This window comes from Amblyomma americanum, chromosome 9 (genome assembly GCF_052857255.1).
Source record: "Amblyomma americanum isolate KBUSLIRL-KWMA chromosome 9, ASM5285725v1, whole genome shotgun sequence".
In the NCBI taxonomy this organism is placed as follows: domain Eukaryota; kingdom Metazoa; phylum Arthropoda; class Arachnida; order Ixodida; family Ixodidae; genus Amblyomma; species Amblyomma americanum.
This window is the reverse complement of record NC_135505.1, coordinates 151,136,561-151,161,929: the sequence shown is the minus strand read 5'-3', so window position 1 is coordinate 151,161,929 and position 25,369 is coordinate 151,136,561. Positions and strand designations below refer to the sequence as shown.

At 44.7% G+C, this 25,369-nt stretch overlaps 1 protein-coding gene across 1 annotated transcript in view; it reads left to right on the top strand.

Annotated features, from left to right (window-relative positions):
- Sec10 (Exocyst complex component Sec10) overlaps positions 1-25,369 on the top strand; it is a 44,449-nt gene that overhangs the window by 7,016 nt on the left and 12,064 nt on the right. Inside the window, exons 3-12 of the mRNA XM_077638125.1 lie at positions 1,107-1,307; positions 2,389-2,453; positions 5,053-5,191; positions 9,212-9,256; positions 9,356-9,496; positions 15,730-15,806; positions 18,548-18,754; positions 20,266-20,428; positions 21,513-21,621; positions 23,033-23,156. Of these exons, the coding sequence (XP_077494251.1) occupies positions 1,107-1,307; positions 2,389-2,453; positions 5,053-5,191; positions 9,212-9,256; positions 9,356-9,496; positions 15,730-15,806; positions 18,548-18,754; positions 20,266-20,428; positions 21,513-21,621; positions 23,033-23,156 (1,271 nt within the window). The remainder of the gene's footprint in view (positions 1-1,106; positions 1,308-2,388; positions 2,454-5,052; positions 5,192-9,211; positions 9,257-9,355; positions 9,497-15,729; positions 15,807-18,547; positions 18,755-20,265; positions 20,429-21,512; positions 21,622-23,032; positions 23,157-25,369) is intronic.

Below are 25,369 nucleotides of genomic sequence, written 5' to 3'. Positions count from 1 at the left end.
CTCCAGATAGTACAGGTGCACCTCTGACTAGGTCAGAATTGCCTAAATACTTTGAAATGGCAGATGGCTTAATGAGTTGGGGCATATTACAAGAATGAAAATGACACAGTACAGGAGACGACACTAGTGCACAAGTGGAGTCTGCTGCATTGTCTTTTTTTTTTACCTCATACACTAATGGCTCAAAATCCATTGACACCAATGAGCATTTTATTTCTTTTTTGAAGAATTTGGAAATGAACTGCCTAGAACTTAAAAAATGTGCTAGCCCCAGACAGCCTGATGGGGAAGGCTTTGCCTGTTGGTCTGTAATGAAAAGAAAAGTGGAGCACGCTGCAGAAGGTCATTTAACTTCTTCTTTGGGCACAGTCAAAAAAGCATGGGCAATTTTGAAGCAACTTTGAAGTTTATGAGAAAACAAAAACACGAAAGCACAAGCAGTTACTTTCCATTGTAGGAAGGTGTTAGCACCATACAGAGCAGAGAGATTCCACTCTGGTTGTCACAAGCAGAAAAAAAAAATGGAGAAAGAAAACTTCTGAAGTCATGTTTCACATTTCACATAAACTTTGGTACCTATCTTGTGAATTAATAGAATACTTCTGAATTCTTTTACTGATTTCAAGAGCTTCTGCGATCTTTCTTTCTGTTTTGAAATCTTTTGAAGCTTTGAAGCTTTCGAAATCAAATCCTCCGGGGCTGAAAGGTGTATCAGCGAAGTGCCTTTGTCGTTGTCTGAGAAAGAAGTTGACATGTTTAGGCTATCACGATGAGTGTGTTGTGTGGATCTGATTGCGATTGCTCATACTGATATGTTGTTTCGTTTGTTTGCCACTGAAGATGCTCACGTCTTGTGTATAAAAGATCACCTGTTTTCACCATTAAAACCAGTTGTAACTTCGCGCTCTGTGTTGGTGTTGTTGTGTCTCTCATTCTCTAAAAAGTTAAGCGTGTTGAATCATCATGAATAACTTACTAGGCCCAATTCTCGCCATTTTCTTTAGAACAAGGTTTCAGTGCTACAGCAAGGCATTTGAGGAGGAAGTCGGAATACCCAGAGACTCATTCATCTGTGCCTTGACTGTGTTTCCTCCTCTTTGTTGCAGGCATCATATGCCACATACAAGGAGCTCGATTCGCAGATCGGCTATGTGGCGATGAAGGTGGTGCACCTGGGCGACCTGCTGGAGAGCGTCAACACTCCACGGTCACGTGCAGTGGAGGCTCAGAAACTGATGAAACACTTTGCAGAGTTTCTGAGGCCAGAACATGGGTCATCCACAGGCATCTTCCAAGATCCAAACAAGGTTAAAACAGGAGGTGGGGGGGTAGATGGTAGTTTCCGCGCCCAAAGCTCTAGGATCATACCAGTTGGGAAACTCCATTTCAGAAAGTGACTGGTCCCAAGGGCCACTTTTTAGAGTTGAACAGATGGTCACGCGATCTAGTAGTTGCCAACAAAATTTTCTCCCATTTGTCATCATTATCTTCTAATGAGCATATTTTTTTTGCTTGTTTTAGCTTTTAATTTATCTCACGGGCTGTCATATATATGCATTTCTGTTACTGCATCTGCTGCACTGATTTTGTCATCAAGCGATTATGCATTTGTCAACAATTTGTAAGTTTTTGTAACTTGGACACGCAGCAAGCTATGGATAGGAAAATGATAGGTATCACGTTCAGAGACAGGAAGAGGGCAGAGTGTGTCTGAGAACAAACACGGGTCAATGACATCCTAGTCAAAATCAGGAGGAAGAAATGGCCTTGGGCAGGGCATGCAATGCGAAGGCAAGATAATCGATGGTGCTTAAGGGTAGCGGAGTGGATTCCAAGAGAAGGCAAGTGCAGCAGGGGCCGGCAGAAAGTTAGGTGGATGGATGAGATTAAGAAGTTTGTGAGGATAGGGTGGTTGCAGCTGGTACAGGACAGGGTTAATTGGAGAGATATGGGAGAGGCCTTTGTCCTGCAGTGGGCAGAGTCAGGCTGATGATGATGATGATGAACTTGGGCATATCTGGCGTTGTTGACCATGGGTGTCGCAACAATCTGTAAAGCTCTGAATTTTGGCCCAATCAGGCCACTGTTTTTCAATACATGGACCCTACGGGAAGTTTTGCTACTGGTAAGATCAAAGAGCTCTGGCTGCATCATGATGTGCGTTGTACTAAAATTGTGGGTACTATCTCCAGTAGAAAAAAAAAAAAGAATCTCTGATCACTGACTACGTCAAAACGTTAGTTGATGTTTTGACATTGCAGTTGATGAGGGCACTGGTAAATGTAGCAGCTACATTAGTTTTTCTCCAGCTGGACCAGTTTGGCCTGGCAGAGATGCACAGAGTAAGTATACAGCAGCCATGTGAACTGTGTTGTTTTTCTGTTGCAGCTTCACGAAGCAGCGGACGTCATTCAGAAGCTTCATCTGATAGCCCAAGAGTTGCCTTACGGGAAGTACGCAGTTCATTACAGGCTTTGCATTGTTTCGGACTTTTCCCAGAAGATGTGTAAATTCAACTGGAAAATCATTGCTGTACTATGCACCTTTTCATACCTGAGTACGGCAAGTCTTTTCGGGTAACCCGTTAAGTCAAAATGGATTCAAACCCTGCAGACACAGGTGGCAAAGACAGCACTTGTTTGTTATCAATTCTGTGGTTGCACGTTTTCTTGCACTGCTGTACGAGTTTTTCACGCCTGCTTCCTTTTGCTTGCAGTGTAGTCAAAAGCATACTGCTGAGACAGATCTATTCGCATCAGGAGCTTTGTTCTGTCACGTGTGGTGCTGCAAGGATATGTAGTTCCTTCATCAACAGCTAGGATGTAATTGTCCTAGTGTGTTCGGTTTATTAACGGCATTTGCTAAAATGTAGGGTGAGTTTGTAATGCCTACGCAGTCCGGGAAAAACAAGGCAGCCAGGGAAAACATCTCGCGCAACAGTGTAAGCTAGAACAGTGACAAATTGTGGAGCGAGGCAAGCGCTGAAACAGAGGGACAAGGAACTCTAGTGATCGTTTGTGCCAGCGCATCAAGTAACACCTAATTAGTGCCTTGTCTGTGCTGAACACTGTTAGGTTTAGCTTGCAGAGGCACAAGTGTTCTAGTTGGCCTGCAGGGGGACATGGGAGTTTTCATTGTACTGTGGCACCAACATAAGGAAGCAACGAAATTTTCATGGCAGCAAAGTAATTAAACATTTAGTACTCCTCTCGCACGGGCACCACAACGTGTTATAAAATCAGGTCTCTTTGTTCAAAAGTACATGATGTGTGGCTATGCGGCTGAAATGCCGACGTGCACTTTGTTTCATACATCGGGTGCAACGCTGCGAAAAGTACGGAAGTAGTCCCCATGAAAATTAAAGGGTGCTGCGTTACTGCGCGCTTGTTTTGTGGCTGAGTAGTCTAAGTCACGAGAAAGCAGCAGCATGTTGCCGGCAATAAGAGCGCATTTAATAAAACAGGACAAATGTATTATGTGATAAGCCTGCAGGCAAAGCATTTACTGTTTGTCCCTCACCAAATCATCATCATCCCAACAACGCCCACTGCAAGACAAAGGCCTCTACAGTTAACCCTGCCCTTTTTCCAGCTGCGGCCACCGTGTCCCCACTTCTTCACTCACCAAAAGGAATGCACTACTTTTTGGTCGCAGATGTGGGCAGTGCAGACAAGTGCGCTAGCTTTGACAGCTTTGTGCTTGGTGTATGAAACATGGTATAGGGGCTTTGGAAGTGAAGGCCTGAGACAGCCCAGAGGAGTGGCCTTCTTGGAGCTGCCGATCGCAGCATCATCGAGACTTAAAATTTTTTTCATATATGCCAGGGGCCTCCCTGCGGCGATGATGACTTTCACACTGTTAAGTTCAACGACAGGCAAGAGCTCCTTCGACGGCCATGGCACCAGCAAACTACAGCTGGCACACACACATGTACTTTTGCAACCACCTCCTCCCCTGGCATCGCGCCAACTCTCACCGTCTGTTTCTCCTTAGTTTCACCTTAGCTTAGGCTGCACGATGGCATTGCACCAGCTGTGCGATCTGATCACTCAGAAGCTCAGCTTAGGGAGGGCTCTGTAAAACGGCTCTCGCTGTAAAAGCAAGCATGAGATATCTTTTTGGATGAAAATGCTCGAGTACATTTTGGTATTATAAAATAAATGTTTAGGTTGATATTTTGGATGAGTGCTTGTATTTCATGCTTTAATATTATAATAATAAAAATGTAGTGGCAGCAATAGCAATTGCAGTGATGGTGGCCAAAATAATAAAATGAGCTGCCGACTAGAAAAAGTAATTTTTGTGATATGAAATTAATTTGTAAGCTTGACGAATTAATATATTTCTCCAGTTTCTATTTTGAAACTTGCTTCTGGCACCATATTAATGGCGAGCAATGCTGAAAGTTCAGTGATGTTTGAGCTGCACCGTGCAATTGCGTCGCTTCTTTGTTTTAAAATTTTCCCCCTTTGGTTCAATGGTATGCCGCTAGTAGAAAAGCCTGAGCATTTCCATGTGACAGGGGTATAAATAAGGTGGCCTTGAAGACCCTATGCATTTCAACTCTGCTGTGGAACTTTTTCGAGCTGCCATCTCGTAACATATAAAAGTCTGGAGAAGCACTCAGGAATTGTTCATTATGTATGAGCGTGACTGAGTACTAGAATAAAAAAATGCAGTGCGTTACTGGCCTCACGGAACTGTAAAAAAAAAAAATGTAAGCTGGAAACTCTGCTGAATCAAAAAACTTTTTTGCCTGCCCCCGTTGCGAATTTATCAAATAAAAAATATCAGCTTGGAGAGTTTTGTTGCTGCAGAATTTGACAGTGTTGTTCATAGTGTGCTGTTTTTAGCCATTGGTAATCAAACAGTTGTACTGAGAGCTACGGAACCAATGTTGGCTCTTGAAAGCACTTTCTCCTTGATGTGCAGGGTAGCATGCCATGAAGTGGTGTTTTGCAGCATTGAAATCCTGGTGTTAGCCTTTACATCTGAATGTGCTATTGTGCAAATTAGCTGCTTATTGTAATTGTTGCGACTTGTCTTGGCCAGGTTTGAGAAGGCTCGCATGAGGATTGCCCAGAAGTACAATGAGATTGAGAAAGCCCTGATTGCCGAATTCGTTCGAGCGCACCACGAAGGGGACAAGGAGACCATGAGGCAGGTGGCGGCCGTCCTGTCGCATTTCAGGGTAGGTGGTCTGCTTGGGTCCTCTTATCTTCTCATTCCTCCTTTTGAAGGCAAGCATGGTCAAGCACTGTTCTAGCAGTTATTCTGGGTACATTCATTACTTACGTGTGGAGTAAAAAGGGCAGATTGGTGTTTCTGTTCATCTCGGACCCAATAACCGCGGTGCAGTTCAGTGGTCACCATTGAGGGCATTGCTCATTAGTCGTCTTCACGGGCGTGGTGTATGCAGCAGCAGATAAACATTTAAAATGCAGGGGGAAAAAATTGGCCTTGCATTGCGCTTGCTTTTGAAGGTAAAGGTACCTCTGTAGCAAAATATCTTGTTTTGAGATTAATGATCAGAAAGTAAAGGGGGACTTCACTGCAGAGTTTTCACCGTGTCATTTCCTGACCAATTTATTGCAGTTTATTTACTCAAAGGTGTTTGTTTATTCGACTTTTTTTTTTTCACGGGGGTCACGGTTCTGGCAGTCTTGATGCATTAGGGAGCATGAGAGAGTTCTCGCACAACTTGTGCCCTCACCGTGCGATGACGTTCCACGTCACACTCACAACAATACAGGACGTACTATGGACGAGGGTAGCACTGGTAAACACTCTCAAGGTTCGCTTGCACGCAAACATAAATACCCCCGAAAGCAGAAGATTGGATAGTTGTCACCACAGCTCAGTTGGTAGAGCACTGAGTGCAAAATTTGGAGGTCGTGGGTTCAGATCCCACTGGAGGCATGGTTGTTTTTTCTTCTGCTTTATAATTGTCTTTCAGCGACAGATTAATCACAGTATTATTGCCCCTTTGATCAATACCACAAATTAAAAAAATACAGGAACATTTCCTTAAGCACCTTTGTTTCAGTGACTGTTGGTTTCCTTAATATGTATGTCAAATGAGCTCCTCATTTCCCTTCCTTTTTCTGCTAAATATCTTCAGCATGAGTCACTCGGTCACTTTTTGAGTCTTTCAGTGCTGTGAGATAAAGGCAAGGTAAAGGATTGCTTTATTTAGCTTGAGGTGCTCGTGGTTCCCTAAACTTTGTTGGCTGCATTCACAGCAGAAACTAAAAGTACACTTACAGGGCACTTTACATGAGCCAGGGCCCAGAGCCCTGGTTGACACTCCCTTCTTGGCATCTGGTATCAAAAACAATCCACCTGACTCTTGCTGGCTGTCTCAGCATACTTGTGTTTGGTAGCCCACTTGTGGAATTTTCTGTTGAACAGACTTAGCATGTTTTTCTATTCTGCATTTTATTATCTTGCTTCCTGTGCTTGTAAAATTGAAATCTACAGACTCCATTTCATACAACTTTAAAAAATATGCAATTTCTCAGCATGCAATTCCTCCTGAACTAAATCCATCGCACGTCCTATAGCGCCTCAAGGCCCTCCATGTTGGCTTAGTGGTCATCGCATTTGGCTGCTGAATCCAAGGTTGCGGTACCAAATCCAGGTTGCGGTAACCACATTTTGAATGAGGGAAAATGTGGAAACGCCTGTGTACTGTGCCGTGTCATGGCATGTTAGGGAACTTTGTAGCAGCAGCAGCGGCCTTACGCAGCAGGAGCAGCACCAGCCGCCGAAGATGATGGCGCCGAAGTGCAGCCGATTTGAGCTCCCTCCTCGTGCCGGCGTCTTGCACAGTTCGGCTGCACGCCATCATGCTGTAGCACTTCAGCCAGTAAATCAATCATTTCCTTTATCGTGCCGGCCTCATACTGATTGGTGCGACAACTTCAGTCGGTCGAAACTAATCGGTATTGCAGTCTGTGAACAGCTTTGAGATGTTAACCCCTACATACCACACCACACTGTTGGAATTTCAGAAAAGCTTGCTGCTACAAGACAGGCAGCTATGCGGTGAGGTTATACAGTAGGCTTTTCTGAGAAAAAGTTCTCAGACCAACTGCCTTGTTGTCGCATGACACTTATTAAAAAGTTTTTTTGTTTGTTTTTTCAAGAGGTTTGTGTGTTATGGTGAAGATTAGCAACACATAATTACTAGCAGCAAGTAAGAATATGGGCCAAGGAGGGAGAGTGACTAGTCATAAACAAACTGAAAATATGTGCTCGAGTGCTCCACATGTATTCTTTCAAAGGAAGCAGCAGAATTTTCATAATAGAGGGCGTCAGTGTATAGGTGTGTGTGTTTAGTATCGTGTGCATTTGTCTATGTGCCTCATTGTCTTAAATATGGCTGCCGTTGGGACAGTAAAATTATTTGATCCAGTGTATTTCCTGTCAGTTTCGTTTCTTGGTCCATCAGAGTTGTTTGTTGGATTATACTCCATGATAACTGCGGAAGCTATGGAGCCGAAACTCTCCTTGCCAAATTTCAGTAATGAAAGGCAAGGAAAAAACAGTTTTCTTGATTGCAGCATATTTCCCAGGAACGTCTGGTTAAGAAAAGGTTCAACAGATGGTGTCAGCTGTCCGAGCAAAGGTGTGAAGGTGGTGCGGAAAGAGCAACACAGCCAGTGACCAGGCACCTTGTCGTGCATGCAGCCAAACTATTTGGTGGAATGTAGCCTTCCCTTCATTGCCAATAAAAACTGTCACCAAGTGTAGCTGATAACTTGTGGACATTGTGATAGTACAAAAAGACAGCAGGCATGAGAGCAACACCTGGAGCAGCACTTCCAATTGACTTTTATTCAGAGCAGACCTGCATATTTAAAGGGACTTGGAAACTGTTCACAAAGCCGCCAGCAAATATTCTTACCGCATGGAAAGAATGCTCCACTCATTCCTGCATTCACTGTATTCGAGTCCTTGGAGCAAAACCTCCAGTTTATTAGGGTATTCATTTTTAGAAACTGCAGTTCTTAGCCAATAGTTAGCCACATAGTGACGGCTTTTGGCATTATATTTCTTGCCCCATGGGTCATGACATAATGGGTACTGCTTAATGGGTAAGCGAAATGCATCCAGATGCTGCCATTGGCTAAAAGCATGACCGCAGGTGCACTTATATTGTACCCATGATAACATGTGACCACTGGAAGTTAACAAGCCATGCATCGACGCCTGATATAATCGTAACTGGGGTATAGTCCAAACCTGTTCTTTATTTTTCTTTCTGGCACATCGTCGTGTATGAGGAAGAGAACCTTTTTTAGTTGCCATTGCTTTTGGTGTTATTGAAGCTAGCTCAAAAGTTTTTCTGGTTGGGTAACAAGCAACAGAATACCTGTCACTAGTGCACCTTGCTTAATCCCAGTGAAAATTGGTTCATGGTTCCTTTAAGCCTGTCGAGCATACATAGGTCCGGAGAGGCAACAAAAGAAACTCATGTGGGTCAGCCTTGGTAAGAATGTCAGCTTTTTACTTGACACAGGTAACTGCATGCTGTGAGAACAGTGGTTCCAATAAACAAATGCACCCGCCTGCACTTTGCAAAATGGGCGTAGCATGTGCTATTCTTCCACCACTGTATCAAGTGAGGAACTGAAATTTCTGTGGGAGTTGTTTTTATCTCTTTTGCTTTTGCTGCCTCTGTAATTCTGTGTACTTTAATACGCTCTGAATCTGTGTACTTTAATACGCTCTGAACGAAATTAGTCAACCAGAAGTTGCACTCTGTGAGAACGCATGTTTCTTCTTTCATGTCTCTGTTCTTTCTGTGCTCTCTTAACTTTCTTGGACTGAGTTGTTTTGCGCCAGCAATTATGTCTTGCTGTTCTGTACCAACTAGCTGCCACGGTGGCTTAGTGATTATGGTACTCAGCTGCTGACCTGAAAGACTCGGGTTTGATCACGTCCACAACAGTAGCATTTTAATGGAGGCATAATGCTAGAGGTTCCTGTACTCTGCAATGTCAGTGCATATTAAAGAACCCCAGGGGTCGAAGTTATCCGAAGTCCTCCACTATAGTGTCCCTTATAACCTGAATTGTTTTGGGATGTGAAACCCCATAAACATAACATAGCACATCTAAATACCAACTAGCATGGCATTCTGATGAACATGATGAATGAAGTGACTCTAGTGTTGACTGCAGCTGTGTGTTTTCTTTATTCGCAGGGCTATGCCAACTGCATTGACACATTCATTGACGAGAGTCAGATGGTAAGCAGAATGACTGCTCAGCCTCAATATGCACTCATAATTTCACATTTCACTCAGAAGCCTAACTTAAGATCACTTATTTTGCCTTTATCTTTGCAGGGTGCATTCATGAAGAAGGACATGTTTGCTGATATTTTGCCACTTTGTGAAAGAAGTGAGCAGGTGATTGAAGAAGTCTTTATGAACCCGGAACAAGTGATGGGCAAGTTTGTGTCAAACATCTACAGTGGGAAGCTGCAGGTTAGTCCCCTATGTGCCAGCTCGTTCTGGGCTCTTTTCCTTTGCACGCCTGCTCATGCTGGAAAAAAGTTTGTGCTTCTTGTTGCTCTCATATAAACAGCGCAAGGAGGGGAGAATGTACTACTTGCGCAATAGGGATCGTTAATGCAGAACTGTGCCAGATTGCGGTTTGAGGACAGCACACTTTACTAATTACACAAAGAAGATGACAGAAGGGCATAAAACAAAAACAAAAATTGACAGCACAGTTTCTGATGGTGAAGGTGAATTTTTATGGCACAAGGACAGCTTTGGCCGAAGAGTGCCATGGCACAAGGTAGTTTTCGTTTACTCAAGGTAGGGTCAGAGGCCCATTTCCCAAGCATTTCACCCCTCATAAGCTGAGCACCGGACCAGGGGAAAGCTTGTACCCTTTGTATCACCGGTGGGTACCCGGCGGCACTGGGGATCGAACCCTGCACCTCCCACATGCGATGCTCAAACCACTATGCCACAACTGCGGTCAGCACAGTTTCTGCTTCGTAATACAGATTTCAGTAACAGCTGGTGCATGCACTGCGGGGACACAGCTCACAACACACATGACAGCACAGCTGTAAGAGCTTGCATCTCACTCGTAATGGCATCCTTGCTCCTTTGTTACACTCTGGAGGCTGGGGTGAAAGTGTCTTCTTGACCTGGCGGCATCACCTGGGCTGCAGCGGGGGAGAGCCACCAGTGCACTCCACGTGAAGCTGCGTCCGTTTCCTTTCAAGCTGTTGTGGGAACATTCTTTGCTGAGTGCACTGCAGAGGGGTAAGAGGAAAACTCTGGTCCTGAACTGCAATGCACACAAGGGTGCATCTCTTTCTCCTTTCAGGCGTGTTTGAGAATTCTAGAGAGATTTTTTTTTTTGTCCCTTTCTCCAGCAGGTGCACCGAATGTTTACATTATCTTGAGTGACCCCACAGTTTGCTAGAGACAGATTTCCTCGCTTTGCTCGATCTTGCGATGCGATCTACACCTGCAGCAGCTTACTCCTCTCGTGACAGCCGCCACTGCAAAGGCTCGGTGGTTAAGGCATTCGGCTGCTGTGTGACAAGGGCGTGAGTGAGTTTAATCCAGACTTCAGTGGCTGTAGTTTGATGGAAGCAAAACACAAAAGACACTCATGTGCTGTGCAATGTCAGTGCACTCAAGATTCCCAGGTGGTCAAAGCTAATCCGGAGCTCTCCACAACGGCGTCCCTCATAGCCCGTGTATCGCTTTGGGGCATGAAACCCCATACACCAGTACCAGTGCCTCATGACATGCTAATTTCGTTCCTCACCACTTGTTTCCTATCAACATGCACATGTTCCCATCGGAGCAAGAGGTACAGAAGCACAGCACATTCAAGCACACTTGGTGCAGGTGCCACCGAGTTTTTTTTTTCTTTAGTTGGTTAAAGTCTGTACCGAACCCCAAACCTGTGGTCTGCAGTTCGGTGAAACTTGCAATAGTGCATGTCCAGTCATTGCAGCTAGAGCCCTTAGTGCATTGCCTTGGGTACACCTGTGACCGGAACCACTGCATTTTGCAGGTTGTTGCTGCAGGAGCTTATGGCGTGTAACTTGGGCACAACTTTGGGAACAGAAGATTGCATTTATCTATTTATGTATTTACTTACTTACGTATAAACACTGTAATCATTACGAGTCATGTCAACATACTGTTTCATATACGCTTTACTGTTCTCTTCTTCGCCTTTTAACTTTTCTTTTTCTTCATTATTATTCTGAAACATTTTTATTTTTTTGTTTTCTATCATCATCTTTCTTACTTGTGACATTTCTTAGGAGGGCAATGTAAGAGAAGTTTTTCTTTGAGATATACGGCTGTCTCATTGATATTCAAAATGTATACTTTGCTCTTCCAACTGCCCAATTTTACAGTGACAGCATTCCATACAACAGCATACAATAGCATTGCTTTTGTATTTAAATTGGGTGCGCAGAAGCGACAACAGATCTTTTGTGCTAGTTAACTCTTTTTTTCTTTTCTTTCAATGCGTGACCTGGGGCCATATTAAGGAGCGATCAAATCGCAAAGTTGTCAAAAACTTGTCAAAACAGATCAATTACGCCTCGCTCCTGTTGGTCGGTTGTGGCCGACGGCCATATTGCTTTTTTGCATCATGGGTGGCTGCAGATTGCGTCATGGATGTGTCAGAAGTGATGGCGTTGCACACCTAATTATGCAGGTGCAAATTGACAGTTTTTTGTGACCGCCTCAAGGCGGTCAATTTGACCATTGCGTTTCTGACAGAAAATGGCGGTCGTGTACGCGGCGATAAGACTGAGGCGGCTGCGCCGGCGCGAGCAACGGCGGAGGAGGGCGCACGAAGACGTGTTTGACTACGTCCGACTTGCCGGACAAGCTGTTTCAACGCCTTTTTCGACTGGAGAAGCAGACTGTGGAGTGGCTGGGCGACGAACTCGCCGATGAACTGGGTGGTGTGCGTGCAAGCGCATTGTCGGTGCAGTGGCAGGTGCTATATGCACTTGCGGTTCTTTGCTACCAGCGGCTTTCAAGCTTCCGTTGGTAACGCGGCGCGCATTGGCATCGCACAACCGACGGTGAGAAAATGCGTGCAGCAGATATTGGAGACAATCTGCAAAGCTAGCGCACAGAATGGGTGGGTTCCAGCGGTCACCTCTGTGCAGCAGCTATATATAAGCATTTTATTTTTCCCAGCAAATCGCACTTCGTCGTCGTCTTCTACTTTCCAAGGGAAAAGAAACAGGCAACCACACATCACACACTGCAACACGTCACCCCTTGGCACTTTTGTCATCGATCGTAAGCGCCGAACAAGACTTCGACAGGTTGGCTTCATCGATTTCGTATCAAGCGCTTCTTGCAAGTTTGCTCAGCAGGCACCTAGCCTTCACTGCCTTCGTTCAAATTTTTCTGCGCATTTAGGTCAACCGCACAGTAGCTTGATTTCAGACGCCGCTTAAAAAACAATAACACGACGTGAAATCGGCTGCTTTCGTGCACAGTGGCTTCTTTACCGCCGTCAGCGCACCCCTGCGGCACCGAAAGTTACCCACCAGCAAATTTAATAGCACAACTTTGTACGCTTTTTGTTTTGCTTAATATTTTCCAACTTTAAAAAAATTTTTGGCAAAATAAAATACTAGTTATTTTGATCGCTGCGTATTTCTTAATTCTTTTTACAAAAGTTTAGCAGATGGTCCTTCGCCGTACAAATAAATGCTCTCGGGGTGCCGCCCTGCTGTAATTGGCTGATTCCTCGTTGCATCACACGGTAACGTCTCATCGGTTCGTCATTTTGACATCACTGTCAAAACTTTTGACAGAATTTGTGATCGTTCCTTAATACAGCCCCTGGTAACTATTAGCTTGTACTCCTGTTGGGAGTATTAGTGCAATAGTTGTTTATCCCACTCGGCAGCAGGGCTGTCATTGAAGTCCACCAAATTAAGTTCATTCATCCCCATTCAGCATGTAATAATAATAATAGTAATAATAAGTCAATCTTTATTCCCTTTCTAATTCAAGGGGAAGGGACCCCAGATGAAAAGCTGCAAAGCAGCACCTTTCATGTGTCTGACACACAGGCATGGTGTGCAGCATGTGGTCGGGTACGAGACAGATTAACATAAACATGGTATGAAATATATTGCCACAGTCTAGAAGTCTACAAAGTGGGCATTGGTGCAACATGGAGCGCTCGCTCTGGGCCCTCCGCCATTAAATCGTTTCATCGCCATAAGTCATGTAGGCCTGTCTTCGGCGGCTTGCCGTCACATAACAATATAGTCAAAGTACACACTGCTGAAAATCTCGCAAAATGCATTCAGCATCATATTTAACTATGTACGCATTCTGCTCGCTTCAAGTTGAATTAAATCAAAGTTTTTTCTCAGTTCAGCTTCAAATTTTTTGGGCTGACAAACTTCATAGCAAGAGGATGTTAATGGGGTATGCAGTCTTGAGATCGCAAAAAATTGCTTAACAGTTGATTTTTCAAAAAACAGATTTTCATACTATGTATGCTTCCAGCTATATCGCTGCAAAATATATGCCCGGTCAGGACAATTCCAAACTACAAAAAAAATTATATTTGGGAGTCGCATGGCTGATAAACGAAGTGCAAGCTCTGAAGTGACGTTCCCCTTCACATGATCGCAATTCCGAAACCACTTCTGAACCGCCATTATTTTGTTATCATTTGAAAGCTTGTTTCATGCTCTTTCGTTTCAACACCTTTGTGAAAGCGAAAGTTTACTTTTGTTCAGAAGGTGACATCAGAGCAATGCAGCTAATGCTACAGCCGTTTTCTTGCAACTTGATTTCCCGAGACTCACTAAGTGCACACAGACTTCAAGTCACTTTATGTTTGTTTCTGATTTTAGAAATAGTCTCCGCCTTATGGGCTTTTTTCTCTGATTTGCTCTGGGCAATTGAAATGAGCTTGAGAGCAATTTACCCGAGAGGATTAGAGTTGTGCGGTGAAGCTATTACGTGACTGCGTATACAGCTTGTTTTGTCGAGAAGCCGTCAGCGTCATAGTAGCAGTAGTAGTTGTAGTTGTTGGCACCATGCGTCAGAAATATTTGGAGGCTGCATAAAAATCAGAAGGCACACACACACTCAGTGAATAAAAAGCCGAGGTATAGGCGAGGAATTGAACCAGGGCCTTTGACGTTCGAGACAGGGACACTTCCACTCTGCCACGACGGCTCGACATTTGAACATGAATATAGGCGGGTCTAGTGAATTCTTCGACACCTGTATTGAGGAGTGCATGAGTAATTATGAGCATGTGAATTACAGATGTCGGAAGTAAGCGAGTAGCATGCGTTTCTAGTAAATTTCCTTCATGCTTGTCGTGCATGCTGTCGTAGCGCCATCGTGTAGCACCCACTGAAACCCCCCTTCGCCATGCACGGCGCTGGCCCGGCAGATGGCGCACACTTAGGCGACCTTTCTGCATCGGAGTAGTGTCGCTTGTTTCTTAACGGGTGTGGGATGGAACCGTAGCCGTCTACGAGTGCTAGTGTGGAGCAGCGTCTGTGTTATTTTCAGAGGCCTCCTAGAGACTCAAAGCGATTTGTCCAACGGGCAAGGCAATGGCGTTCCGTGGACTCCCTGGCAGCGCTGCAACACGCTGTCACGTTCCACTCTTGAAGGCGAAGCAAAAGCGTCCTCCAATTTTTTTTACTAGCTTTTAAATTATGCATTAAATTCATTTAGTTGCTCCTTTAATCACCAGCCAATCCATTTTGTTTGTTCTAATCGTACATTTTTTAGCAAGGTATTTTCACTGAGGCAAAACTATAAACAGCATCACTAAACAAAGTGCATTTTGGGTGACGCAGTTCTGTAAATTTATAAATATCTTTTGGCTAACTGCCTGTAACGAAGAGCCCAATTAAAACCACAAAAAATCCTTATAGCTTATATTCTAGTTGAGATATTCAAAATGTGTTTGCATATTTGGACTGTACATAAAAAGCACTCTTTCATGGCAATTATGATAGGGATTGTGACAGAAATAAAAAACAGTTTTAAGACCAGTATTCATTTTTAAGCAAGATGGCAAATTGGGTGAGTTGTATGATATTCAAAAGGAAGCACAAACCAGCCACACACAAGAAAGGGAAGAAGACAGTGACACAAGTGCTTTGAAGTACTACTATATTCAAAGGCATATTTTTTACCAGAACATTCGGAGTGGTTGGGCAGTGTTAGTTTGATATCAACTGTGATTACATCTGGACAAGAGACCTGTAGCTGGTTAATCTGTCTCTTTTGTTCTTTATGAGCAAGTCACTCTTAAGTGATGCTTGTACTTGAATACCTTCAGGAACTTTAAAGTAATAAAAATGTTAAGAAGTGAATTTTCCCATAATTTGGAGAGGGTTGTGATATTGAGGGAAGCATTTTGACTGCGGCTTAATTTTTCTGACATTAAGCAGAAACTGCTAATGGATGTTTCATGGGATCATAAGGAAATTTCAGCTGGGAAAATTAAATGATGCAATAGTGACGCCGACCATATGCAAAGGAGCGCGTCAATGACGTGCCAAGTTAGGTGAAGGAATTTTTCATCTCTTTGATAAGACACAAGGCTCTTGTGTCTGATTTTGAGCTTCCATTTAGCATTTGCTACACAACAATGTGCGAAAATTTTTTTCTTTTGCGTCAAAGGCTGACTTCTTGATATTTTCTCTTCTTTTCAGGAGTACATTCAGTCAAACTTGAGTGACCGCAGCGACCCAGAGAAGTATCTGAGGACTCTATATGAGCTTTACTCAAAGTATGTGTTTTTACTTTTTTTCTTACTTCTGCTTGCTGAAAACTGCCTGCATTTGAATGCTTTGAACCATGGCTATGACACTGTCGAACTGTATAAGGGCAGGCACAGACAAGGGGAGATGATGTGCGCTTTGGGAAACAGCACAGTCTTGCAGTTTCTTTGCAGAATGCCTAACCAGACATAATTTTGTTAAATTTGACAGCTCAGATTACATAAAGAAACAATACAGACCATAGCACCACATAAGGAGGTGTCCAATTAGACATAAAAAATATGCAGGGAGCACATTTGCGGTAAACGGGTTTTTCAACATGCGTGTAGTGAATGTTGTTTAGAGACAAAGCAAAGAAGAAAAATAAAGAAACAGGAAGTCTGTGTGCAAGCTGACTAAAGGGACCGACAACTGACCGAAGTGTGTTATCAGAGTTGATCAGGCGTTAAAATGTCTACTTACATTGGCAGAATCAAGCGTTTAATACTGGGTAAATCCTCGCCAAATAATGTAGTGCTTTCTCAACCACCATGGAATTCATCACAAAAAAAAATCTCGCGAATTCCCCCACACATAAAGGAGAGTTGACTGTTAGGCTGGTTGGCACTGTAGATTTAAGGACGAAGCACAGCGCTCTGTTTTGCCCTTTCTGCACTTCTCTTCTTTGGCCTAGTAGAAAGATTACTGACGCCAACCAAGTTAATTTTTGGAAAAACACGACTTTTCGAGACCGGCTTGGTCCCTCCTTCATGGTGTGACTACGAGCGAGGCATAGCTTGGCTTTTTAAGCCCTCGTGTTGGAGACTTCCGGGTCAGTGGCCACAAACCATGGATCTAAGAAGAGGGAAGTGTCCCCAGGGAGGGATTAACATTCTTCCGTGTCTGCTGGATGTGCCACGACTCAAGTAGAAGCCTCCCGCGTGGGTTAGCTTCGGTTTCCAGTACAGTAGCCATCTAAGTCAATTCAGTGGTCGCATGCCTCGCATTGTTCAGCCACAGCGCTGCGCTGATGGATCATTTGTCAGACATTCGCTTTGTGTTGCCTCATTCTTTCCGCAAAGTTCTTCGTTTCCCCTACGTACGAGGCCGGGCAGACCAAGCAGGGGATTTAGTATACAGTGCCTTGGGCCCTTTCTTAAGGGTGATGGTCTTTCGGGCGGGGGAGAAGGCATCCGATAGTGGTAGTCAGTTTGTGCGTTGTTAGCACCCCTTCTTTACCAAGAATGCGAGCCAGCGTCTCGCTCACGCCTTTCACGTATGGGATGCAAACGCATTTCCACTTCTGGCACATGCTTGGGGAAAGAATGGAGCTGTTTTTTTTTTCCATTTTTTTGTTTTGGCGTATGCATCGAATGAATGAACTGGGGTACCCATATTTTTGGAGATCAGAAACTACTTGGTTCTCGTTTCTTTTTTTCTTCATGTGAAGAACATATGATATCGGCTCTCTTCAATAAAGACGTAATGACAGATGCCTTGTGGGGAGAGGGATGGTTCGAGTTGAAATGAATGCTTCTGATGGGGCTTATGGAATGCCGGGGGATTGCATCAACCATCTGAAAACATGTTATTTTGAGATCACTCCTAACACGGGGAATATAGCAGATAGAAAATGAGAAAAATTGTGGAGTTTGAAATTTGTTTTGTTCAACTAGCACCAAAACAGGAAGACAAATGGTTTGGTTTATGGGGGTTTAACGTCCCAAAGCGACTCGGACTATTAGGAACGTCGTAGTGGAGGGCTCCGAAAATTTCGACCACCTGGGGTTCTTTAACTAGCACTGACATCGCACTGTACGCGAACCTCTAGAATTTCGCCTCCATCGAAATTCCACCGCCGCGGCCGGGATCGAACCTGCGTCTTTTGGAAGGCGAATGTTTTACCGGAGAGTGTAAAACAGAGAACATTTAGACAATATTTCTGGTCGTACATGATGAACATGGTCATGAAGAAAATGCTGAGCCCCATAACTTTAGCAAAGATGTCGCTTTTGAGGAGCAAAAAGCATCCCTTTAAGTTTGGCCCTTGCCTGATAAATGAGGGCAGATTTCGGAAGTATATGATTGTTTAACACAAACAATATTTTCTGTACGTTGGAATGAATGGTTATAATTTTTTTGATTGGGCATTTTTCTGTACAGAGTGTCAGTGCTTAACCCTCTCTGCTATCTCTTTAGTTAGCCTTGCTTGGCGAAGTCCTTAGTTCACACGCAACACGCTGCGTTTTGCATCTTTTACATGTTCCACGATTGATCCATGAAATGAAGGCTGCGACACAAAGCATGTCAGTGCACTACGTACTTCCCTACCATCCTTGGCTGTCTCACTCAAGTCATGCCCCTTATATAGTGAGCATATTTGGCAAAAATTTAAACCGTGTTGCAGGTTATGTCATTTTAGTGCCGTAACGACCTAATCTTGGTTTATTTACTGATGATTAGTTTTTAAACCGGAGTCATTGAGCAGTGTTTGATGTACACTGACAGTTAATTTATGCCACTGTTGACAAGCCACACGATGATTCTTTTCGTGGAACCTGTTCGTGATGCTTCAGGTGACACCTTGCGAGTTTGTTGCAAATGGTGTTTTTGATAAACTTTCAGCACGGTCACCCTGAAACCAATGCGATGTGCAGGGGCCCACAGTATAGTGGAGCCTTATAACCAGTGCAGTTGTCGAAGATAAAATAGTGCACCGGCGCCATTTGTCGAAGATGCTAAAAGCAGTGCCTTGTTTGGTGTGCCCCAGGACCATGCAGCTTTCCTCTGACCTGTCTAAATTCAAGATGGGCAGTGACCCGGCTTTCCTCAAGAAGCTGACGCGGCAGATTTTCTCAAAGCACTTGGACCCCTACCTTTCCATCGAGACGCACTACCTGAGGGACAAGTGCTGTGTTGTGCTCAACCGATACTACGAGTCCAAAAACCACCACAAGCGACAGTTCCAATTCGGAGGGTCAGTGCTGCCTCCTCTCGTGCGCTTCTAAGGAGATTGGGGGTTCAGGCCTGGCACTGTCTCACTTTGGATTGCTACACAGCAGTCCTGAGGGTGTGCTTCCTACCAGGCACCACATGGGTGCTTTGACAGTGTTTTTCCCTCATCGCAGCATGTGGAAGGGAAGAAAACTCAAATGTACGGGGCATTGCCTTGCCCGTTGGGGAATAGAGTTGTGCCTGATGGTCACCACTCACGTGTGTTGTTTGATGTGTCGTACAGGTTGACCCCTTGCCTTCAGGAACTGGAAAAAAAAAAAAGTTTAAATGTATAACCAGTGCAATTTCCAAACTGCTTTGCATGAGCTTAATGGGTCAGGCACAGCATATCATGTAACAGAGCTGCAGGGACACCGAAACGCCGTGCTCGCAGTGCATTTCCGCATTGTGTGCAGAGGCACTTTGGTTCCAATGAGCATGAGAGAGCAGATGCATTCCACAAATATTTTCATTATGCTCAAACGTCTGCAGCTTCACCAATTACGTGGTGACAGTAACTTTCCACTTGTCCGCTGCGAGCGTGGCCATTGCCACTGCACACAAAAAGGTGATCTCACTGTTTTCATCAGTATCTGATGCACTTTTCAGCGTCATCATGTGCAAGATAGCAGTTGATTTAAATGCTGCCAAGAATGGGCGGCACGGCTCGAGGGGGTGGGCAAGCCAACTGAGCTTGTGTAAGCAAGCAGTTGCATTCATCAGTAAGCAAGGATACTCCCTCCTAGTTCTGAGCTTGGTTCAGGCACAACTGCAGTTGGGGGAAGGAGTTGTGTCAGGTGTCATACGTGCGTCCCTTGATCCTGGAAGCTGCGACGCTCTCCTCCATGTGCTTGCTTTCATTCTCAAATTTGACTCTCGCATTGACCGGTGCGCTGCACTCGCTACACTTTCCCTGTCTGCATGTTTAAAACACTGTCTACCATCAGGCACTGTAGCAGCTTTTCATTAACATTACATCAGGTTGTATTAAGCAAGTTTTCGTTGAGAAGGTATAGCAGGAATGAAACAGACATGCTCTGGCTGAAAGCAACCGACTATTCAGCATCGTTCTGTCCTTTTGCTTTTTGGGAGTCACCAACTGAGGAAAATATAGGACAATATAGTCTAGAAACTAGTAATTCGGTTATTATTTGGTAGCTTTACCAATGTTATTTTGAATGAGGGATGGCTTTTTTTTTGTCAGTAAACCAGCTGCTTGTAACGTGTTGTGTTAATGACAGTATGAATTTGTTCATTGCTTTTGCACATGACACGGTGTGAGCCAGGCACCAACTCCACTTCCAGTTAAAGATCACCAAGATGTGATAAAGTAAAAAAAAACATACTTAACTCAGGCTGCTGATGTTCGTGAGTGAGCCATCTCTAATTCCCTTTGTGATGCATCTGTCTTTTGTCGCAACCCTAATAGATCTTGGCAGCACCAAAACGTCCTCAATTCTAAAATTTCTTGCCATGCCTTTTTTTTGTTTATAGAATTCATGACCTACGGCGTGACCTCCAGGCAAAGCTGGGTGCTCGGTCCAACATCAACATTGCGCCGACCGTAGAGAACTTTGGTGGCGAGACCTTTCTTTCCGAAGAGGTGGCCATCAACCTCTTGCAGGAGAGTAAGCTGGCTTTTCAGCGCTGCCAGTTGGTGCGTCCTTTTTTTTTCCTTCTTTTGCAAAAGCTCATCTGAAGCATCAAAATGCTTTATATGCCATGGATGGCCATGTTTTCATGCCTGAAGGTCGACAACAAGAGAAACCTAACCTGATTTGATACCATTGATTTATGCCTCACAACCTTTAAAGCGTCCCTGAAAAGGTTGTTCGAGCTTCGCCATAAAATGCATGCATTATGTAGAGTACAGGTCACCAAGCGTTCATACCATGTACGAGACCTCAAAAGCGAGCAGGAAATTTGCGGTACATTTTTCAAAATTCCTGCTTTCGCACCTCGTGGTGACTAGTGATGGCAGGCTTTCACGCGAAGCCTGACATACATCATGTCATGCAAGTGATGTCAGCAGCCGGGGGTTATCATTTGTTCGCCGCTCCACTTCTTTCAGACGTCACACAGCTACCATGGCCGTGGCCACTCTGACTAGTCAGGAACTCCCCCCACCCCCTTCCCCCTGGGGAATATTCCTGCATGCATCGGCAACCGACAGAGGTAGCGGAGGGGCAGAGTTGGTGGGGCCTGGGGAGGAGTGCTGTTTCAACGTACGAGAGGAGAGGAAATGGCGTGAAGACGTGGAAATTCAAATTCTCACTATGCACTGCTGTACCAGCCAGCTTTACTTTCTTTTTTTCGTATGTGCCACGCTCTTTGCCTCACGGCCCCAAGGTCTTCAAAAAGCTGGCTGCTCCTCACCCTTTTTAGCTTGGTGGTGTAGCCATCTCAAAAGTCGCCATTTTATCGTTTTCAGTATACCCATCTGCCTCTGAACGCTAGCCTCGCGATCATCGACTTCACGCGTGCCGCAATGTCATCAGTCTACGGGAAGTAAGTCGCCATGGCCAGACGCCCTTTACTGTAACCGTTTCTTCTAAAACAATATTACCTAAAAAAATCTATGAACAAAAAAATGTGCAGTCGTCAATAGAAGGTGAAACGGGGCCAGAGTTTCATTTTACTTAATCTTAGTTTACTATTGCAGGGTTCTACTGTATGCTTTTGAGGTGTGTGCTCATATGGGCGTACATGTGAATACCCCATTGTCTTACCCTCCTCCACAGCTCTCGAAGCCTACAGAATTGCCAAAGAATGTGGCCCAGATCTTCGATATCCTCCTGAATGGCCTTTGCATTGAGCACATTCATTATGCCCTTGAGATTGGCCTTCGTGGTGAGTACATACATATGATTGTTGCACGTGTGCATGTGTTTTTGTGCTGGAAAAAATTTTACTGTTGAAGTTTTTTGCTTAGCATTTATCAGAGACTACGCAGTTGTCTGTTCTTGCGTTCGGAAGCTTGTAGCTGCAGGGGACCGACTTATGCTTTGCTATATTTATTTACATCGCCAGTTGATTTTTCAGACTCTGTGGGACCGAAAAAAGGGTCCAAATAATCAGACAATCCAAAAAATTTATGAACTTCAAAAAATCACTTTACTGTAAGAAAATTGGCTCGAAAAAAATTCACAGATAATTCTTTCAGTTGATGGTTTGCACTAGCAGTTGACGGGGACCTTCATGAAACCCACACACAGCTGATGGCATGGTCGCTGGCCACCTCTCCTTATTCCTCATCGCCACTTTCTCAGAGGCTTCAAACTGCTCACGATGACGGAGAAATTTTGCAAAATGTCACTGCTACTGCTAGCAGAGCAAAAATATTGCTCATTCTGCCTGCTGCCAAGTTCCTCCCACAACCGGGAATATTTGCTTGTATCTGAGTCAGAGTCATGCCTCTGTCATGTCCGTACCACAGATGTCCGCAGTGCATTGCACGCTGCTGATTCCATTTGCACGGCCTACAGGCTATGCTGACAGCCATGTCATGAACGGACAAGCAATTTTACACTGCTGCACTGAAATGCACGCCCCTTGCTGGCACTCTGCACAAACATGCTCTGTGCAAGATTTCATCAGATGCATACCGCACAAATCAAGGACAAAGTTCGTTACAGGGCAGTGATGGCCAACTGGACTGAGATTGGAAGCACGTGGGAAGCAGGGGGCTATGACACCCCTACCCCCCCTGCTTCCCCGCTCTCAGTTCTATGAGTGGCGGCAGCATCTGAATCACGAAGGACACTCTCACCCTTGTATTATCAGCGCTATTGCCTCTTTTCTTTTTAGACTGTTTCTTATACTGCTGTCACTACATCGTACATCACAAATATTGCTATGTGCTGTTGCCTCAAGTGGCAACATTGAGGTACAGAAATTGCTATGTACCTATCCAAGCCAGTCCATCGGTACAGTGGTCAGTTGGCGTGACTGCTGCAGTGATGCCCGCTCGTAACGGTTTGGTCAGAGAAATATAACTTTAGGGCTCTGCTCTGTCTGAAATATTGGTTGTGAATTTATACACATTCCACAACAAAGTCCAAAATATTGCTAAAGTCTAAATTATCGGAGTCGGAAAAATTGGCCAGCTACTGTAGCTCTTTGGCATTGAACATGTATGTATCGGAGTTTCAATGGCGTTTCCATGTTTAGGGTTCACAAAAAAGCCCAGTGCATCTCGCGCATTTTTGGTGCGTTGCGGGGAGTTTGACCTGTAGTATCCTTGCTGCTTCTTTGTTTCCAGCAATACCCGTTTCAGAGCCAAAGAGCGAGCCAGAGATTTATTTCTTCGACACGGTCAGGCAGTGCAACTCCATATACCAGCTGCTTGAGAAGCTTTTCAACAACAACGTCGCCCCCCTCCTTCTGTGAGTCTCCTGCAGCGCGCCTGTACATTTGCAGACTGTGGTCGCCGTACAGTCAAGCCCAGTTATGTCAAACTCGGTTAGAACGAGTTATCCTTTATATCGAATAATTTCTGAGCATTGTAAAGCTATCACATGAGTGTATAGGAAAATGTACAGCTACATTATACAAAAATTAGCTGTCACACCCAATAGATAAAACGTCGGGCAATGCCTGGTGACTCAAGAACTGGCTTTCCCTGACCACACCTTCGGAAGTTAGCTTTCCTGCATGGAATTTCAAGCGCTATTTGTGCTATGGTGCTGCGTTGGGCGCACAAACCAATGACGACATGAGTTTTCTATGACGAAGGTGGCGAGCGCGTACCCAGCCAACCAGAATATGCATTTTAGCACGTTCCATCAATTGTGCCCGCGTTACCACGCAGTTCGCACATACAGTGTGTCGTGCTACCATCGGTAATTTCGCATGAATTCCAAAAGAGGGCTGATGCGGGCTAGTTGGTACATATTTACGGAAAGGATGTAACAGCGCTTAAGATGGGACAAAGGGAACGAGACATGCGCAGTGCATGTGTGTGTCTCGATCTCCTTGTCCCGTCCTAAGCGCTGTTACATCCGCTCTGTCAATTTCGCATGGTTTGCATTGTCTCTGTGTGTGCACACGATGGCAGCCATAAAACAGCAGAACTTCCCCTTTTCCATGAAACTGGAAATTATCAAGTGAGTTGAACGAGGTGAGAAGAAATCCGAAGTTGCTGCAGCGTACAAGATTCTGAAAATGCATGTGAGCACCTTTTTGAAGAGCAAGACTGACGTTCGGGCTGAAACTCCCGCAGAAAAGCAAGTCTCTGAGATGCTTGGAGAATGCACTTTAATCTAATTGAGAGCGCTTTAATGGAATTTAAGCTCTAATTGAAGTGGTTGGATGACCAGCGAACTTTTTGCCAAGTGCCTGAAGTCTTGGAACGACGTCCTGGTAGGCCAAGCTCGCAACATCTGCCTCATCACAGACAGTGGCTGTGTCCACTGCTACAGTACTAGTTTCAGCAACATTGCACTTCGCTTCCTGCTGCTGAATACTGCATTGGTACCTCAACCCTTGGACCAAGGGTAATCCACACGGGGATGGTTGGTTGTAGGAAATGTCTGGATGAATGGCTCCTGCAGAACTTGAGGACAGGAAAGGACCTAAAAGTCGACCTCTTAGGTTCCCTGATTGTGCTGAGTGGGTTGTGCAATGATGCCAAAACGAAACTATACAAAACTGCTTCCAACATTCTGGTCTCTACTTTCCCGGAGAAGACGGAGCATATTCTTTGTCAGGTGAGCTTGAAGAAGCCTTCAAGGATCTTGATGATTTATGGAACCAGTAGTCTGAATACAGGAAGAGGGCAGAGTGGGTCAGAGAAAAACACTGGTTAATGACTTCCTAGTCAAAATCAAGCAGAAGAAATTGGCTTGGGCTGGGCATGTAACGCGAAGGCAAGATAACCGATGGTCTTTAAGGGTAACAGAGTGGATGCCAAGAGAAGGCACAAGTGCAGCAGGGGGCGGCAGAAAGTTAGGTGGGCAGATGAAATTAAGAAGTTTGCGGGGATAAGGTAGCCGCAGCTGGCACAGGACAGGGTTAATCGGAGAGACATGGGAGAGGCCTTTGCCCTGCAGTGGGCGTAGTTAGACTGATGATGATGATGATTTCTTGTGATGGGGCAGCCGTAGGCGACTGTCTTTGCGGACGGCGCCATCGGGACCTAAGGAGAGCCAACGTCATGCCAACGTCATGGATAACCAGGACACCGTTGATGCGAATTGTGACTAGGTCTTGACAGAACCTATGCCCACATGCTTCGACATGCTCTATGCACTCAGCATGGCTCGTCGCTATTGCCCGTGTATAGAAGCCTGTGGTCTCAGCCGTTCAGAGTCCATCGAAGTGTTGTTCTCTTCAAGGCAATGAAGATGAAGAAACAAGAAATTCACAGCTATTTGTGTCGATAATCTGCGTGCGGTAAGTAGCTGTCATAGAAATACATTTTTTCCTATCTCATTATGGTTGTGTGTTATTAGATTTACTGCTACTTTTATATCAAATTCCTCGTTATATCGAACGCTTAGGCTTTTTTCCCCCAAGTTCATTATATGCGGGTTCGACTGTATTGACTTTTTACATTGTAGAGCGTCACTTGAACCCAAGATATTTTTATAGAGCGGAA